The 18,758-nt window shown below is 54.0% G+C and overlaps 1 protein-coding gene across 5 annotated transcripts; it reads left to right on the top strand.

Annotated features, from left to right (window-relative positions):
* The first annotated feature begins 13,214 nt into the window (after positions 1 to 13,214).
* On the top strand, positions 13,215 to 16,665 carry AEN (apoptosis enhancing nuclease). 5 transcript variants are annotated; one of them, XM_041418964.1, is made up of 4 exons: positions 13,215 to 13,279; positions 13,728 to 14,383; positions 14,670 to 14,870; positions 15,241 to 16,665. In XM_041418964.1, exons 1-4 carry the CDS (start codon positions 13,228 to 13,230, stop codon positions 15,442 to 15,444), a joined length of 1,113 nt encoding a protein of 370 aa, XP_041274898.1. In that variant the 5' UTR covers positions 13,215 to 13,227; the 3' UTR covers positions 15,445 to 16,665. The 5 variants fall into 5 exon arrangements, with proteins under 5 accessions (XP_041274898.1, XP_041274899.1, XP_041274901.1 ...); XM_041418965.1 differs by having other exon boundaries at positions 13,227 to 13,279; positions 13,731 to 14,383; XM_041418967.1 differs by lacking the exon at positions 13,215 to 13,279 and adding an exon at positions 13,308 to 13,351 and having other exon boundaries at positions 13,731 to 14,383.
* Positions 16,666 to 18,758: the final 2,093 nt, after the last annotated feature.

Raw genomic sequence — 18,758 nt, 5'->3', positions numbered from 1 at the left:
TGTGTGGGCAGGGGCTGCTGGAGCAGCAGCCACGGAAAGCAGGAGCTAATTTAATATTAGATGGGTTTGTGAGGGCTGTCTGTTGTTCCAGTGTCTCTAAAAGGTGCAAGCAGAACTGAAGAGGCTCGGGGCGGGGGGTCTGGTTCACGCCGATGAGCACACGGAGCGGGCGGGGGTTGTACGACGCACGGGAGGAGTTGTGGAGTAGCTGCCGGCTGTGCCCGATGATCCAGGGATGTGCCATGCAGCCAACGCTCTTTTACTGCTTCAAAATCCTGCGAGAGCAGCATGTAACCAGGAGGGAACTCTTGCCTGTGTGCGAGGGCACCCAAATATACACATACACACACGTGTCCTACCCCAATACGTCGCGGAACGGGGGAATGCCAGCACATGAGCTGGTTACGCTCCCAGCTCCCCCCGGCAAGCGCTTCCACCTCCCCCATTCCCTCAGGGAAAACTCTTCCAACGCTGCTGCTGATGGATATCGCTGCCGGAGCGCGGGCTTCTTTCTTGACCCTCCTTCTGGCATCATCCAAATTCCCTCAGCCAGCTTTGTAAGCTTCAGCTGGAGATGGTGCAGGAGGTTGAAGCTAAATGTCTGTTTGCCAGGGTCTTAAACAAGGATGGGATCTCCAACAGGGATTTTTCTGGGTGGGGAATGAAGCTGGGACCTTGCTCAGCCCAACCCTTTGGGCATGGGAGAGAGAGTTAGGATGAAGTGACCCATTCCACCTTCGAGGTTTCTCGCTGGTCTGTGTTCCCTGTCAGGGTCTGAGCCCACCCAAAGCTCAGGATGTCGCTGTGTGCTGGAGTGACAAACACAGTGTGTGTCCCGCTGGTCAAACACAGAGCGGGGATGAAGGTGCCAGCTTTCATCAAACCCTTGGCATGCTTTAGGCTGAACTCTGCCCAAGCCACAGGGAGGAAAGGTGAGGAACTGTTGCCACCAGGGAGTAGCCAACATCCCTCACCTCCCAACCTGGCTCAGCTTGTGCAAGCAGCAGACACTGGCTCCTTGGCACCGAGGCTTTTCCAGCACAGCCTCTTAACCCTGCTAATTCCCTTGTGTTCTCCTGCCAGACCTGCTGTCCCTCTGCCAGGGGATGGCCCAGAGCCTGCTAATTGCACCAGCAAGTGGCCACGTGTCTCCATCACTGCGGCTGTTATTCTCTGGTGTTATTTTGGGGACTGCTGGCCCTTGTCTGGCAGTGTGGGACAGGATGGTGACTGGCAGCATCCCTTGCCCCTTCCCCTTCACCATCACCTGCTAAATTATCTCAGTGATGGGTTGATGCCCCTGCTCCCAGTCTGACCAGGGATCAGGGCAATCCTCAGCACAGCACTTCTTCCCTGTTGGAAATGCAACAAAGGCACAGTGAGAGGAAGATCTGCCTGAGCTTGCCTAAGCCACTCTCAACCCAAAAGTCCACAACTCCAAGGCTGGTTTGGAAGTCCCAGAGTTGATTTTGAGGTGCCACAGGTCATCCCCACAACAATCCTCCCCTTCTCATCCAGGGGAGGCTCGGGGTGCCAGCAGCACCTCCCACCTCTCCATCCCTCCTCCTGTCCCCAGGCCATCTGGCCACACTCATCCATGTTAAACAAATGCTGGAGTCTATTATCAGGCCCTTCCTCCCCCTTCCCCCCCGGACAGATGGAGGCTGAGCGCACCCGGAGTCCCGGCCCGCAGCATTCATGTGTGTGAATGAGAAAATTGAATTATTTATGGCCATGTGAATAAGGCTGGCGGCTGCGGAGGCCGAGCGGAAAGGACTCCATTACGTGGAGAGTACCTGTTGCTATGGAGCTGGGGCATCTTCCCCATGGCCCCCCATGCACAGCTGTATCCCTGCCTGCCCCCCATCCTACCCTGATCCTCATGGAGCTGGATGGAGAGCAGAGCCGAGTGCTGGACTGGCCACAGTGTGCCCAGTATGGGCGCTTTCCTCCCTGCACTGTGCCTGCTGCTCCTGCAGGGGCTGGTTTGGAGGTCACCCCAAATCCCCCCACATTTTGAAGCAGGACCCACAGTGCAATGTGGGGATGGTGTGGTGCTGGTGGCCAGTGGCTCCCTTACCCCCAGCCACCATGATCTGCAGCCAGAAAACAGTGGGAAATACTGGGGTGGGAAGTGTTGGGGTGGGCACTACCAGGATCTCATGGCTAGGGCTGGGCAAAGCAAGTCTGACCCTGGCACAGCACAGGCCAATGGGTGACTCTCAGCTCAGACTCCTCAACTCCTCTTAAAACTCCCATCCTGGAGGCAGCAGGAGCTGTGACTTGGGGCCCCCCACTCTCCCCATGCCCAGGCAGAAAATCAGCTTTGCAAGAGGAGGGACTCCTTCCAGAGCTACCTGCATTGCAGCCTCTCCTTCAGGGATGCCAAATCCTGCAGTGATGCTGAGGGAGGTGCTGGGGCTTCCCTCCCTCCCACTGTCTTCCCTACTCCTCTTTGGCTAAAAAGTAGGACTTTGTCCCTGTTGGGACATCCCTTCCTGCCTCGATGCCACACTGGGGTCAGGCCAGGCACCTGGGGACCACGAGGGGATGGGACGTGGCAGTCCCCAACCCTGCACGACAGCAGCGCAGGGACTCCTGCTCCCTTCCCTGCAGAGCTAAGAATAGACTCCAGCTCCTCTCCTGGTGCTGAGTGGGCTCTGCTGGGCTCAGAGGAATAAAAAGCAGGAAAATGCTTATTTTAGTTGCTGCAGTCGACAGCTGTGACTCGTATGTACCTAAGGAGCGGCTTTGCACCGTGTTTACCCTCCCGCTGCCGGGAGCAGAGGCACCATTGCAGACCTCTCATTCAGGCTGTGGATGCCCCTGCCATGCTCCCAGCCCCAAAATCCCAGCTGGCTCCCAATCCTCTCCAGCACAACCGGCTGCCTCCCACCCTTCTTTTCCCCACGCTTTTAGAGTGAGCCCAGGCAATGCAGATGCTCCCACCATTCCCGTGCCTTGGGAGGTGCTCCCCACCATCTCCCTGCACCAGCTACTGCTGGAGGCCAGCACAGCCTTGCTGAGATTTTTAGGGCTCCTGTAGGGTCCCAGGGTGCATCCAGCTACAGAGGGATTGTCCCCAGCACCAGAGATAAAGGCAGACTGCAGACACCCCTGTGTCCGAGTGATGAACCTGCCTGGGATGCTGCAGCAATGAGCAGGCACTTGCCAGCCCTGGCTCTGGGTGCAAGGCCAGGGGAAGCACCTGCTGCAGGAGAGCAGCTCTGGGTCCTTCTCCCCAGCATCACCCCCGAGGTAAAACCAAGAGAAAGCTAATTGTTACCATAGTTACGTGAAGTGGCCTTTCTTAGGGAGCCGCGTCATCACTGCTGTCACAAGGTTAAGGCGGTGGGGAGTGGTGGTGGGGAAGGGGGGGGGATGTGTTTTCTTTGGGAAAACCATGGCAACAGCTATTTCTAAGGGAACAGCTGTGCACAGCGAGGCCATGGGGAAGAGGAAGGGGCTGGGGCATCTCAGTGCCAGCCATGCTCTGAAGGCAGCAGTGCCAGGTCCAGCAGCTCTCCATGGCAGTCTGCATCTCCAGAGTCCCCTTCCCACCTGTGCCAGGGCTTGCTGGGTGTCTCCCATGGTGCTGGCACATTTCCATGGGCTCCAGCATGCCCAGCAAAGCAACATGAGGCCACTCCAGTTTGCTTGGTATGTGCAACCCCTCCTGGCATGTTCCCATTGGCAGGGCTTGAAGGGCTGCCAGATGTGTGGGATGGTTGGGACTACCCACCATGGGGAGTGGGGATGGAATTGCTTGTCCAGAGTCAATTCACACAGAAAGAGCCCCAGTGGAAAGCTCAAGGTTGGTTAATGAGTGACATGAAGCTTGAACAATCATAATATAAATACTGGTGGAAGTCATAGGGATGGTGTCGACCCCTCTGGAGTCAGTACAGGATGGGCTGGTAAAATGGGAAGGTGCTTTTGTGGCTAAGGAACACTAGTGGAGGTGCAAAAGCCATGGGAATGTCCTGCAGGTCCAGGCAGGGCTGGCTGAGCCCTGGAGAAACAGAGGTCTGAGGAATCCACAGGTGTGCAATGGCCAAGCAGACCCAGCAAGGAGAAGATGCACCCTCCACCCCAGCTCCTGTTTCAACACGTAGCTGGGAATTATCTCTGTTTGCAAGACACTTAATTAAGACCATTTCCCTGAAGGAAACCAAGATGGAGAGCTTCACTTCTCGGTATTCCAGCGCTTTCTGGCATTCATTTCCACACCAATTAGGGTGTAAATTAGTCACCTGGAGAGCAATCCAGTGGCTGTGCTCAAGGGAAGCTCTTCAGCACATGTGCCATCTTCTTCCAGGAAGGCAGGTGGCAGGTACAGGTGGGGTGGCCACTGCAGGGACAGGGAAGGGGTCCTTGGGGTGCTGGGGCCTGCCTTTTGGGATAACAGCTTGGGACTGGGCTGAGGCTCTGGGATTGGACACAGAGCAGAGTCAGCAAGAGGGTTTAGGGTGTCTCCATGTGCTGTGTGTGCTTCTCCTAGGCCCCTCAGTTCAGGTGACTTGGTGAGCCACTGGGCTCTGAGATTAAGCTCCCTGTTGGCTCTGACAAGAGAGGGAGATGAATCTGGGGATGAGGTGCTCAGGTCTGTGCCTTGCTGTGATGGGATCCAACAGAGGGTGCATCAGAGGGTTGGCACAGAAATGTGGTCCAAAGGTGGTTGACATCTTGAGGTTGTTGGGTCTGGACAGGCTCCTGCTCAGGTCTTCAGATGGACATGTGGAGGCACTTCTGTCACTGTTGTGGCTGTGCATCCATCCCTCTGCAGGTTCACTTCATCCCTCTGTCCTTGTTCACTTTAGCTGAGAGGTTTTTGTAGAAGATGCAGCTGAAATGTGGGATGAGAGTTCAGGAGGAGGAGAGTCCAAAGAGGAATAAACAAATCCCCCCTGGGCTCCCAGGGTGCTGCAGTTGTAGGAATTCACTGAACATGACCAAGGGCACCTGCTGGGAGCAGTGGCACAGCCAGACAGCACTCAAGCGAAATTCTGGTTCATTGATTGATGGGAGATTGTGGTGGCAGACAGGCAGAAGAGGAGCTGGCAGAGAGGTGGCTGGGAGGAGGCATCTGAAAGTCACAGCTGGCTGTGCACATGTCCCCATGTCACTCAGGGAGTGGGGTCCCACTGCAGCACCAGGTATCATCCCTGGTTTCCTTCCTCACCCTCTTCAGGGGGTGGAATATATCCACAGCCCTGCAGAAATACTGCACTGTGCTGTGCTGATTGTCAGTGAGTCAGGATGGGAAGGTTTCAGCTAAAATACCAATTTCTTGGTGATCTCAGTGGTGAGGTTCAGCTTCCCCATTGCTTTTGATCTCCTTTTGCTGCACTTATGGGGTGGTCTTGGCTGGTGCCTCCTTCTCCATCAGAACACTCCTGTCTGTCCCTGCCTTCATGGGACAAACTGAGGGTCAACTGCCTGTTGCTACTTTCCCCAAATATTCCAACCTTCTCATTTCCCATGGGCACAGCCACCATGCAGGGACCAGGCAGCTTCCTCATCTTCTGGCCAGCCTGCCTACTGCCTGCTCCATCTCCTTCCAAACAGAACCAGAACTCCTGTGAGGAACCACCTACCCACAGGACGTGCCCTCCAAGCCCCCATTAGTTAGCACTTGTCTTAAGCACTGCAACATTTGATGCCTTATTCCTCCTAATCCCGCCTGATGTAACCGTGCCTGTCCTCATTAGCCACATAATTGTCTGGCAAACACAAAACAGGCCCTGACACAGTCTAAGGAAATTGGCTTAAAAATATGGAGCCACATTCTCAGATGTTGTTGAAGGGGTCTCATTTGTTTATTTGCATTCACACGGCACCCTGTGGATAATAAGAGACAGACTGCTGCAAAAACACCTATTTTTCTTAAGGATCATCTGAGGTGGTAAATGCCAGCTGGGATATCCAGCCCAGCATCTGCACTCCTGGAGGACAGCTACCTTTCTACTTGGTCCAAACTGCTGCACCAAGGGATTTCCAAGAAGAGAAGGTGGCATGTGCTACCCATGTCCACACTGGTAAGGTTGCCTGGGGAGAGACTTAGCCATCCACATCTCCCAGTGATAATGCCTGGAATATGAATTTTGAAGGGCCTCTGACAGCAGATGACAGGGCTAGGTTAATGGAGGCAGCGGTAAGAAATCTAATTAACCCACAGTATGTTGTTTAATTTGTGCAAAGTTGTTGTGGTTACTCAACTATAAACTCCATCCCCAGCTGTAATGACAGTCACTTGCATGGCAGCAGTGGAGAGCATCCTGGAGGTGGGCAGCCACCCTGTGCTCACCCTTGAAGGTGCCCTCAATTACGTGCAGAGCGTTCCAGTGGTTGCCTCCATCTGGTTCCTCCATGGCATTTGAGACCCTTTTCTAGCTCTGCTCTTTGGAACGGGCACCTGTGCTGCTTCGCTGCCTGCTCTGGCATTCAACCCTGGTGCATGGCTTCCAAAAACCAGCCTTCAGGACCCAGCAGTGTCAATCTGTTGATTGCACTCAAGTCCAGGAGATGGCTTCAGGTCATTGAGTTCCCATCACAGCTCTTAAGCTGTAATTATGTTCAAGGCTCTTTGCCTCGCTTATGTCTTTTTACTAATGCTTGGAGCCGCTATACTGATCTTTTCTTCAAGGCTGACCTCCATGCAGCTTCCCAGGAGAGAGCCAGGACTGTTATTTATGCCAATTCACAAACCAAAGGCCAGTTGTCCATTATACGATCTTTTGAACAGCAGGAGACATCGGCAGGGCTGATGGTGGCTGAGCTCTTTGTGTTGGTTCAGGAAGGAGCACAGGAAAAGGGGTGGATGTCACAGGTCAGGTTCTCTTCCCAGCTTAACTTCCCCCAAAAGTCTTTGACCACACAGCAGCTCCTCTGAAGAGGTGCTCTGGAGCCTGTGGTGCCCACAGAAGGGTGATGCTGCACCTCAGCACCTCCATCTCTCACCAAAGCTCCATGGTCCCCCCCGACTGCTACAGGAGACACAGACACACACATACTGCGCAGGGACATCCTTCCTGGGGAACAAAAAGCTTTAACCAGGTGCCAGAAGACTCCCAGTTGCCCAGTGAGGTGAAATTTGACAAGACAGGAATCGAGAGGGGAGGTGATTCACCTCTGGGGTCCATTAAAGCCAAGCAGGCTGATCCCACACTGCTGCAGGGTTTGTAGGAGAAGAGACTTCCATCACTGAGCACACTGAGGTCCTGCTGTTACCCTAAGAGTGTTGGGGGTGTGGAATACAAACACACACTTGGCAGCAACGTACACTTGTTACACTGACCCCTGCAAGGTCCACAGCCTCCCCTGCAGCAGCTCCCAATCCCATTCCAAGGGGAATTCAGACCCCTCTGTCTGATGGGAGGTTAGGAGGGAGACTTCGGCTCACTCCTGTTCCTCCAAGCCAGTGGAGGTGCCTGGTGGTAATGCCAGGGCACTGCTCACTGCCCAGGATGGGATTCCTATCAAACAGTACACCCAGCAAGCCAGCCTGCATCCACAAATCGGGTTCCCAGCGGAGTCCCATGTGCAGGGACACAGCATTACCCTCGGAGCAGGGGCAGCTCTGTCACCACCAGTTTGAGTGTGTCCCCAAGCAAATCTCTTGGCATCCTTTTCCCACACTGCTGAGCTCCACAGCCCTTCCCCTTCAGACTGGGGATGAAACCAGGTCCCTGGGCAGCCAAGGGAGGGAAGCAGCAGAGGAGCTCGATTTGGGTTTTCCTTTCTTTTCTTTCTTTTTTTTTTTTTTTTTTTTTTTTTTTTTTTTTTTTTTTTTTTTTTTTTTTTTTTTTTTTTTTTTTTTTTTTTTTTTTTTTTTTTTTTTTAAGAATTTAAAAGTGGCAGTGCTAGCAAAGGGTAATTATCCCTCTGTTCCAGCTGAAATACAATTAAGGCGGCTCTCAATGAGCCCCCGGGATATTGTGGTTTACTAATTAACAAGCGGATATGCTGTGGCCCCTGTCATGGCAATTACAGCATGAGACAGGCTTCAGGAGCTCTAATTACACGTCAGCCCGCAACACACGCTGCAATACAAATTAATGAGGGTCTGAGCTGGCAGTGGAGGGAGTTTGCCCAGCAAGAGGCTGAGATGGGCAGCAGGGATGGGGATGGATGCAGGAGATAGGGATGTGAGTCCAAGCCTGGGGATACCATTGCACACTGCAGGATCAGGAGGATGAAGGGAGGAAATTTGGGATGAAAAGCCCCATGGTTACCCAAAAATGGTGCATTGAAGAAAAGGAGAGGGGCTTTTGCTTTGTGGAGCCGTGGCCTGATGAGATGAGTGGCATTTAGGATGACTGCAATGAATAGCAAGTATCACATCTTCAGCTGTTAATTCCCAGACCAATAAAGATGCTGTTAAGAAAAGAAGTCAGATGGGAAATACCCAACAGGGTTTTGACTGCTGACAAATAACAAACAGATCTCCCAGAGCCAGGAGGAATTTTTCTGACAAATTGTTTATTGGGGAAAGTTATGCACTTTCAGCTTGAGTTGAACTAATAGCTTTGGCCAGGTCTGGAAAATAAAAAAAAAGGCAATCAGGATTTTTGTAAATGCAGTTCTGACACCTTGCATTTTAAAAAGCTGCTTCCTTTCAAAATGTATTTAAAAGATGTAATTAAACAAAAAAACAGACCGCACACCTAATGAGGACACTTTGTTTCTGACAAAATGAAACGATATTTATCAGCTTTGCTGATATTTATCAGTTTTGCTGCTCCAAGCTCAGCAGTGACACATGTTTTCTGTGGCATTAGTGTGCCTGTTGAATTTACTGTCTCCTCTCCAGCACCTGTCTGCTGCCAAGGAGGGACAGTGGGAGGTGACATGATGCTCCACGGTGATGCTTTGGCCACCAGCATCACCTGTAAAATGCCGCTGCAGACAGAGAGGTTCTTGGGCAGATGGGAGGATCTGGGGAAGATGAAGTGAAGCTCCCAGGTTTTGGAGCTCCCTCCAGCCTCCTGCAGGGGTGGAATCCGTGGAGCTGAGGCGCAGCCCTTGCAGGGGATGGAGTCTCACACCTGGGGGGTGCACAGCAGGTCCCTCATTTGCTCAGGCTGTGACCAAGGACTGAGAGGAGGCAGGTGAGGAGCTTTCAGACTAATCCTTCTTGTTCCCATGCACTGTGGGGAGGAGACCCTGCACAGTCCCCACTGCCAACACCCAGAGCACAAAACTGCTGGAGAGCACCTCTGCCACAGAACGTGGCAGGGGAAGGGCACGCACCTCCTCACACGTAGCTCCCAGTATAGATCCCATTAACCATCGCAATTAACACGAGCCAGGCCCTCTCCCTTCCTTGTCACCCCAGCCAGAGCTGTACATAAAAATAACTGTTTATTACACAGCGGGCAGAGCCCGGCTTATCGCGGCAGACAGGAAATTGCTGCGCAGAAACCGCACGTTTCACTTTTAATAAGTTTGGCAATAAAACATCTCATCAAACGAGGCCACGACAGGGCAATAATGAAGCTTCCGCGTGGACCATAATTGCTCACTGCTCTCCTGGGGGTGAGCCAGAAAATGGGGAGTGAGGGGGGAGATGGATGGCAGCATCATCCTCCCTCACCTCCTGCTCTGGGAGCATCCATCCCTCCTTATCCCCAGCAGCATTCCTGGAGCACTGATACCCCCCAGGACATGACTGAAGAGGAGATCTGTCCATGCTGGAGGGATACAGGCAATTCCCATGGAGTGTTGGAGGAGTGTCAGAGGAATAGAGAGGTTCTTGATGCTCTGAGGGAAAGGTTTTCTGCCTTCCAAGCACAGCTTTACATCACTGAATAGTTTTCATGGCTGAGCAGGTGCTCTCACACACAGACCATCCCCATCCTTAGCCAGGAGGGACAGAGTCTCCTGGAGGTTCTGCACAGGTGGGCTCAGGATGGGGATCTCAGCATGGCAATGGAGGGGTCCTGCAGGACTCCCTGTGCTGGGCCTCTGCTATGGACCAGGAAGGCTGCAGTGCTCCCAGTCCCATCACAGCAAAGGCCAGGGGGTGACACGGTGCCTGTCTGTTCTGACACCCTCGTGCTGGTGGCCTCAGACTGCTGGCTGGTGACACCTCAGCCACACGGCACTGGCTGCCCCAGATGGTCCCTTGCACCAAAGGATGGGGCTGGTATTTTCTCCATATTATTACCTCCAGGTGCTCCATCATGGTGAGACCTTCTTCCTCTAAAGGAAATCAGGTCCAGCAATTGGTCACTACCCCAAACTATTTCCGAGCTTCCCAGCTTCTGTTTGATCTTCTGGATGCTGGTGGCCACAAGCCAGCTCTGCCATAAGCCTACTCAGGGTGATGGGAGCAGCTCAGGGAGCCCTGGTGAGGTTCCCCAACCACAGGTGGGTGATGGGGAGGCACCAGGCAGCCTGCAGAGCCCCGGATGATGAAGTGATCCCTCATCACCCCTGGAGGCAAAGCTGGGTCCTTGCTGCCTTCTCTTGAGTTACCCTACCCCATTCCCACCAATCATCCCCCTTGGAAGGGAGGGAACAGAGAGGTCCAGGAGGACATGGTGCAACCAACACTGCAAAGAGGAGCTCTGGCATCGAGGTAATAGGAGACAAAACAATGCATGTTGAGGCTGGCACGAGGAAATGAAGCAGTTTAGAGTCACAGCAGGAATGTGCTGGCACTGGCAGGGCCTGCTGGCAGGCTCCTGGGTGGGCAGGAGGCTTTGTTCGCCTGCAGCACTGCTCTTGGGGAGTTTACCTGGAATTACTGATCCGCATTCATAAACATGATCACGTTAATTGCTTGCTGAGGCTGCAGTCACCGTCTCCTCTCAGCACTGGGATTTCATCTCCCTTCCCACCCCAAATGTCAAGATGTGTCTGTTCTTCCATCCGCTCTGCACCATGCCTGAGGACAGGGAAGTGGTTGGAGGAGGGAGAGAGGCAGAGGATGGGTGAGTGCACAAGCCTGGAGCCAGAGACTCACTTCCACCACCTCCGCTCTGCAAAGCAGCACCTTGAAAATAAGAGCAGACACCTTCTGGAGGGCTCCAGGAGCTCTGCAGGAATCCCTGCAGCCTTGGGCAGCGACGACCTGGGGAAAGGCATCCTGTCTAGAGACCAGCTTTAATGGCAGAGCAATGACCAGGCAGCAGGAGAGGGACCAGCTCCCAGCTGAGGACAGAGACACCCAGGCTGCTCAGCCTGGAACCAGCCTGGTGCTCATCTCACTTGGAGCACGGCCAATCACTTCTAGTAAATTATTCATCTGACAAATTTAGCCTGTTATTCTAGTCGTGCTCTACCCAGAGTTTTACAGATTTCGTTATTATTTCAAATTGTGCAAACACCGCAGAAACCTCTCCCGGGCTCTGGCGCGCTCTGCCTTCATCTCAGCTCATCTGCCACATCTGAAATGCGATTTCTACCATCTGGTGCCCAACCCTCCACCCCCAGCATGGCCCCAGGACCTTGGGGAGGTGAGTAGCATCCCTGTTCAACACAAGGCTCTTACCAAAGGGAGAAATATCTACTGTGGGAGAACCATCTGCTGAGGATCCAGGGGTCAGTGGGATCACAGGAGGTCACAGCATACTTTCAAAGTTATGTTCACTCACCTTTCAAAGATATTTTGACTTTTTCTCACCTCCATCTTTGTATATGGGGCAGGGAGAAAAAATGATAGCACTGTTGCCTTGCATCCTGGACTATCTGGTTTCCCAAGCCTGGTCACTTTGGAAAACAGGGAAAAGCTTTTCCCTTCCTCCCCACATGCCATAATTTCTTCTGTTGAGGTTTCTTTGTAGCCATGCGGGTACAGCTAAAACTTTGCACTCTCAAAGAGAATGCAAACTATACATCCTGGGAAGAGCAGAAGGAACATGGATGGGTTTGTTGTGGACAAGCCAAGAGTGACCAAAACCATGAGTGGAACACCAATGTGTCCAGGGAGAAGCTCTCAGCCAGGCACTTGAGTCTTTCATCATTTAATGCAGGGTGTGAGGGAGAAGAGCAGGCAGTGACACCACCTCCTGATCCACTCAGAGCTGGAGGAGAAATGGAAGCCCATGTCCCTCACAGCAAGGCTCAAGCTTGCTCCCACTTGGGTGTTCATAGTGAGCTCACACCTCGTTTACAGGGAGAAAAACACAGTGGAGGCCCAGGAATATGAAATTAACTGTCTCCAAGAGCTGTAATGCACAGTTTCACCAAAATAACCAGAAAAGAGTATAAATTTTTACACAGAGACCTGAGAGGACTCCCTAGCAAGATATTGTGAGACACTTGAATGACTCTCATTCAAGGGAGATTAATTAGCTGAACAGCAGGGATGGAAGAAAGAAATGCAAAACATGGAGCAACTGATTTAAGGAAGAGGTTTACTGACCAAAACAGAAAATAAATATGAAAAAAATAAGTCACAGGGCAATCTAAATCTTTCCTTTCTTACCAGGCTAGAGAAGATAATGGGGGGTGGAAAGGGAGAACGGTGGAGTGTGAAAACACTTGTCCTGCATCCCTGTGAGCCCCATCGGTAGCAGGGAAAGGGAACACTCCCAGCAAGGCCCAGAGGGATGAGGATGGACACAGTGCCTGGTTCCCTGTGGAAGACTAGTGATTTTGTTGTTGTATGGCTCATCCCACCACAACAAGTCACAGTCTGCCCTAGGGCACACGGCCTCTGCAGCGATGCTGAACACACGGGGACAAGCCTGTGGCTGGGGCTGCTTGTGGTCCTTCTCCTCTTCTGACCACCTCGGACATTGCTTTTGTGAGCTTTGAGAGTGAAGCAACGAGAGGCCGGTCTGAAACCCCCCCTTCAACCATGCCCCAGCCGGAGCTGCCCCCCCACAACTCCGGGGAGCATCCTGGGAGAGCCCGGAGGATGCAAACCCCAAGCTGCCGAGCTCCAGCCCACCTGCAGGACGAAGGGACGCGCACACAGGGAACACCCAGGAAAAGCGAAGCGCACCCGTGCCAGGCGCTCCGGGGCGTGCAGCCGGGCACCGCAGCGTGCATCCCAGCCCCACGGAGAGCCCCTTCTGCCAGGGACACAGGTGGGACACGCGTGAAACATCACCCAGTATCACTCCGGGACTCCCCCAAAAAAAATCCCAAAAATCCCAAAACCGCGACGGCCCCGCCCCCGGGGATGACAGAAGCCCCGCCTTAGTATGCAAATTAGACGCTCGGCTCAACCAATGGGGAAGGAGGGGGTGTGGCCACGGCGGGACTTGCCCGGGCATGTGCGCGCGGCGGCTTCCGGGCCGGACACGTGTGAGCCGCGCCGGGAGCGGTCAGCAGCGGGGACACCGGGGGGACACCGGGGGGACACCGGGGACACAGGGGCCGGGTGCGGCCGGCAGGGGTCTGCGGATGGGTAACGGGGCGGGCAGGGAGCTGGGGCCTGGAGCGAGGTGGAGAGGGCCCGGGCAATGGGCAGACAGGGCCCTAGGGAGTACGGAACGGGGGGCACAGAGGGGGCAGTGGGGTGGGCAGGGGGCTGCGGGTCGGAGAGGGGGTGGGCAGGGCCCTGGGGCGGTGTGGGACCGGGTAATGCGGGGGCAGAGGCGTGGTGTGTCAAAGGGTGCGACAGTGTGTCCGTGTCCCCTTCCCCCTCCCTTGCCCCGTGGCTCCTGCCTGTGCCACCCCCGCAGGGGGCTTTGCCGTGGGGTCTGTGCGTCCTTTCTGACAGGGCAGCATGGGGCCTGCATGGCACTCATGGCCCCCTGTGCGCCCTCCAGCAGGAATGCCACCAGGCAAAGGACAGATGACCGCGCTGCTGCCCGCCCCGAAGGTCTCCGTGCCCGCCCTGCAGGCCACCCATGGGGGCTGCGCTCAGGTCCCCAAGGGTGCCAGCTCGCCGCAGGGTCGCAGCAAGAAGAAGAGCCGTAAGCACCAGCGGTTCCTGGCGCGCCGGGCCGTGCTGGAGCAGAAGGGGCTGCTGAGCCCCCGAAGGCAGACCCCCGAGGCGGGGCTGGAGGCGCACGCTGAACTCACCGAGGAACGTGGCACCACGGCACCGCGCTGTGACAACGTCCCCAAGCCCAAGCAGACCGTGTCCTCGTCCCTGCCTCCATCTGCCTCTCCAGACAGCATAGCCAGGCACCACTCCGTGCTGCTGTCCCAGGGGAAAGGCAGCTCCTGCAGGGTGCGGACGTCCTCCCTGGTCCTGCGCCCGGGCAAGTACGTGGCCATCGACTGTGAGATGGTGGGCACCGGCCCTCAGGGCAAGCTGAGCGAGCTGGCACGCTGCTCCGTGGTGAACTACGAGGGGGACGTCATCTATGACAAGTACGTGCGGCCCGAGCTCCCCATCGTGGACTACCGGACGCGCTGGAGCGGCATCACCGAGCAGCACATGAAGAATGCAATTCCCTTCAAGGCTGCCCAGGCTGAGGTCAGGGGAAAAAAAGAAATTAAAAAAAATAATCTAAAAGCCGCTGTGTTGTATGTCAGGCACAAATTGGGATTCTTGGTGGCCTGTGCTAGGCTGCTCTGAGGCAGAGGCACAACACAGGAGTGGGAGCCTGAAGCTGTGCAGTGGGTTGGATTGCTTGCTTGTTATTCTTTCTGGGAACCTAAGAACTAGAAGCCAAGGAGCTGAATTTAATACAAAATGGCTTATTTTTTGCTTGGTATTTCTTTTGCTGCAGTGTCAGTCTAACCCTCTGTGACTCTTCCAGATCCTGAAGATCTTGAAAGACAAGATTGTGGTAGGACATGCCATCCATAATGACTTCCAAGCCCTGAAGTACTTCCACCCAAAAGACAGGACTCGAGACACCAGCCAGAGCCCTGCGCTGAAGAAGAGGGCAGGGCTGCCCATCAGAGCCAATGTCTCCCTCAAGAACTTGGCCAGATACCTGCTCCATAAAAAGATCCAGGTAAGCACCAGGAGCCCTGAGATGGGAAACAACCTTGGGTTAGCTATGGACCTCTGTGGTCAGCTTGGTTGTCGCACCTTCTTGTGTGTTCTGTGTGGAGATGAGCCTTGTTCACCCCGTGCTCCTGGCTATAAGTAAGCTGGGAGAGCCAAGGACCTCCCAAGCTGACCATTAAGTATCTCAGTAAAACAGGGACAGGATCTTTGCCCTCCAAAAGGGTAGAAAAGATACCTGTATGGCCTTGGCTACATCAAACCTCTGCTGTCTCCAAAACCCACAGCACTTATGTCCTTCCAAGCAAGCATTTGACACGACCTGTGAGATTTTTGCTGCCCCTTTTATCTAACGAGGCTTTTCCCCCTTTCCTCAGGTGGGCTGCAAAGGACACTCATCGGTGGAGGACGCCCAGACAGCCATGGAGCTGTACAGACTGGTGGAGGTGCAGTGGGAGAAGGAGCTGGCCCACAGCCTGCCCCCCCGGCCCCCCAGCCCCATCACAGACCCTGCTGCAGACAGCAGCCAGTACCTGCAGGACCAGTACTGGCCCACAGAGCTGATGGCAAGCAGCCTGTGATGGGGGAAAGTGTCTCCTCTGTGTGTTTTGGGCCATCGTGGTGCCTTCAGCTGCTAAAGGTGGATGTGACTGCTGACTCCCTCCCCTGGGGCTTGTGCCCAGCACTGCTCTGCTCAGGGATGGAGACACGGTGACACCTGGACACAAGCAATCTCCCAGAAATGCTGTCTGCAGCCTTGAGCTGTCACACAGAAATCAGGGCCGTGACCGTGCTGTGTTCATCTGTCACTTGGGGGTGAGCAGGGTCCTGTGTCAGCCTGGAGGAGCCTCTGTGGGCATGCAGTGGGGGCTGCCAGCACCCTCCATGCCTTCTGTGGGGCTGTCCTCCCAGACACCAAGCGGCAAGTTTTCCTGTGCAGGGACTGAGGTGTTTTGCTGATGTCTAAAGGCTGAAAACCATCTGGGCCATTAAACAACCAGTTTTCTCCTCACTTTCTTTTATAGAATCATAGAATATGCTGAGTTGGAAGGGATCCATCAGGATCATTGAGTCCAACACCTGGCCCTGCACAGGACACCCAAAGAATCCCATCATGTGCCTGAGAGCTTTATCCAAACACTCCTTGAACTCAGACATGCTTGGTGCTGAGATCACTTCCCTGGGGAGCCTGTTCCAGTGCTCAGCTCCAGCTGTGTGCTGAATATTTTGTCCAGAAGGATACTGTGATATGGTATCAAAAGCTTTGCTTAAGTCCAAAAAGATTTCATCACCTGGTGTCCCTTGATTAGCTAGGTGGGAGCCCTGTAGTAGAAGGAAATCAGGTTCCACGAGCAGCACTTTGCCCTGATGAAGCCATGCTGGCTGTGACCAATGACTGCATTGTGCTCCAGGTGGTTTTCAATACCTCCCAGAAAAATACTTCCCATGATTTTAGCTGTCAGTGACGTGAGACTGACAGGCTGTAGTTCCCAGTGTCCTTCTTGCCCTTCAAAACTGGGGCAACATTTGCCAGCTTTCAGTCAGCTGGGGCCTCTCTGGATTCCTAAGACTGCTCAAAAATAGTTGAGCAGCTCTGTAATGACATCAGCAGCTCTTTGAGGATTCTTGGATGAATCCCATCAGGCCCTATAGATTTACAGGGATCCAACTGCACAATGAAGTTCAAGAGGAAAGTCTGGGTCTAATCAATGTCCAGCCTGGACAAGAGCACAGAATGCACTTCATTTTAAATAAATTATACACATGATTGTCCAATTCTGAATTAAAAACTTCTGGCTAAACCCCTTGTGTATATTCTGCATGATTTGATCTGGCAGTTCTCCAGGAGTGAGAGGGCAGGGATGAGGTTGGCAAACAGGTGCCCGAGCACCATGCCATGCTCTAGTGTTTCAAACCCACCTGCAGCTGGAAGAGGTGCTTTGAGAGGCTGGGGTAGGTAGTTCCTTGGGGTGCAGGCTTGTCCCCTGTGCTCTGGGGACACCCCTGTGAAGGCAGGGGGAGCAGGGATGGGCTCAGCCAGAGCCCAGGGTCTGGGAACAAGATCTGTGGGAATGTTGTGAGCTGTGGCATGGGCTGCTGTCACAATGTGGGGACAGGGGACTGCTCATCTGCAGTGACTCTGCCTGTAGGTGACATGTGGCTGCAGAATTGTGCCCAGCTGGGTGTGTGAGCACCAGGGAGGAGTTGGGGCTGGAGACAGGGAGTTCCTGATTCACCAGGGAACTGAACAGCCATGGTTATAGAAAATTGCTATTTTTTTCACAAAGTGCCTTAACAGTACCCCTTGGGGGCATCCCCTGAGCACAGTCCCGCTGTCTGGGCTGTGAGAGGGAGGTGGCGGAGAGCTGCCAGCACCCTGGGGACTTGGGGGACCCTGCTGCAGCACAGTGGGTACAACAGCCAGCACTGGAATGGGGTCCATGACCCCATCAGCCAGGCTAGACTGTCCCAGGCTTTTCCCAGCAGCCAGGGGAAGGTAAGGAGAGCTCAGCCCCAGCCTTGGGAAGCGGCCAAGGCAGCTGGGTGACGCAGACACACCTGACGCACACATCAGTGCCATTACCAGACACATCTTGCACTTCCCGTCTTAACTCCTCCCTGCCTGGCAGAGGAAGCCAAGAACAGCTCAGAAATGCTTTGAAACGTGTCAGACACGTCTAAAAATCTTTGTCCTCACAGTGGCCCAAACACAGCCTTCCTTCAACAGATATAATAACCTGGGCTCTGCTGTGAGCTCGTGGTCTGGACAGGAAAGGAAATGTGGCCCTGTGGTAGGCATTTAAATCCTGCTATTTCCAGTTTGTCCCAGGTGTGTTCCTGATGCTGCAGGGTGTAAAATGGGGCCAGCAGCCCCCTCTGTGCCAGTTCAGGGTGCAGCTCAGCTGAACTGTGCAATGTCAGCAGGACCTGAACCCCACGGGGCACACAGAGGGCTGCAGGAGGAGCACAGGTCTGTTTCCTCCTCTCTGCCATCTCCACCTCCCCCGGGACAGCAGGAGGGAGGCAAAGCTGTAGGAGAGGTGAAAGCTCTGCATCCCACTGTCAGTAGATGGTGGCATTCCAAAAGTGATGCAGCAGTGCTGTCTTTGCTCCTGGGAAAGCAGACCTGGAGGAAGGACAGAGCAGAGCTTTGCTCATGGCCGTATAACCTGGCCTGTGTAACCACATCCCTGCAGGGTGTACAGGAGTTTGTGGAGAGCTTATATGGGGCACTCCATGGCTCCCAAATTATTTGTCCAGCTGAGCCACAGCCTGTTGCCCCTCCAGCCCCCTCTCACTGCCCTGCACTAAGCCCAGTAGTGGACGATGTGAGACACAGGTGTGTTGAACCTGGAGAAGGCTTTATCAGCCTGTGACTCAGCCTGCCTTGCCATCAGCCTGAGGCATAATTAAGGAAAAGAAAGCATTTCCGAAATCTTGACCATCTACTGATTTAACCCTCCTGCTGAAATAGCTTCCCTGCTTTGGAGGTAAATTTGGAGGCAGCCAGGCAGCCAAAGGCCAGCTGCCCTTTGGTGCTGTCATGCCCTGCAAGCATGACATTTGCTTCTATGCCATGATCTCCACCTCTTGGGGAAGGTGAGAAATAAATTTGAGGGTTAATCCATATTTCCATCAGATCTGAAGGGCTTGGAAAACCCCAGCACTGTGTACTGCAGCTCCCCAAAACAGGGCTGCTGGTGAGCAGACTCACATGGATGATTAGAGGTGGTGGCAATCTGCTCCCTGCCAACAATGTTTGCTCTGAATAATCTAAGTGGCAACACTCGCCCTATTTCCAGCCCCTCAGAGCTAATGGGGATTTTCACAGGTGTTTGTGAATATTCACCTCCGTGCCAGCTCCGAGTTGCCATGGCTGAACAAACCCCAGCTC

Source organism: Onychostruthus taczanowskii, unplaced genomic scaffold, assembly GCF_017590055.1.
Source record: "Onychostruthus taczanowskii isolate IOZ18803 unplaced genomic scaffold, ASM1759005v1 scaffold6, whole genome shotgun sequence".
Lineage (NCBI taxonomy): Eukaryota > Metazoa > Chordata > Aves > Passeriformes > Passeridae > Onychostruthus > Onychostruthus taczanowskii.
This window is presented reverse-complemented; position numbering and strand designations above follow the sequence as displayed.

Coding starts and splice junctions, on each gene's coding strand:
- AEN (XM_041418964.1), top strand. CDS start 13,228: ATGTGCGCGCGGCGGCTTCCGGGCCGGACACGTGTGAGCCGCGCCGGG. Junction 14,384..14,669: donor TCAAGGCTGCCCAGGCTGAG/GTCAGGGGAAAA, acceptor TGACTCTTCCAG/ATCCTGAAGATCTTGAAAGA. Junction 14,871..15,240: donor TGCTCCATAAAAAGATCCAG/GTAAGCACCAGG, acceptor CCCTTTCCTCAG/GTGGGCTGCAAAGGACACTC.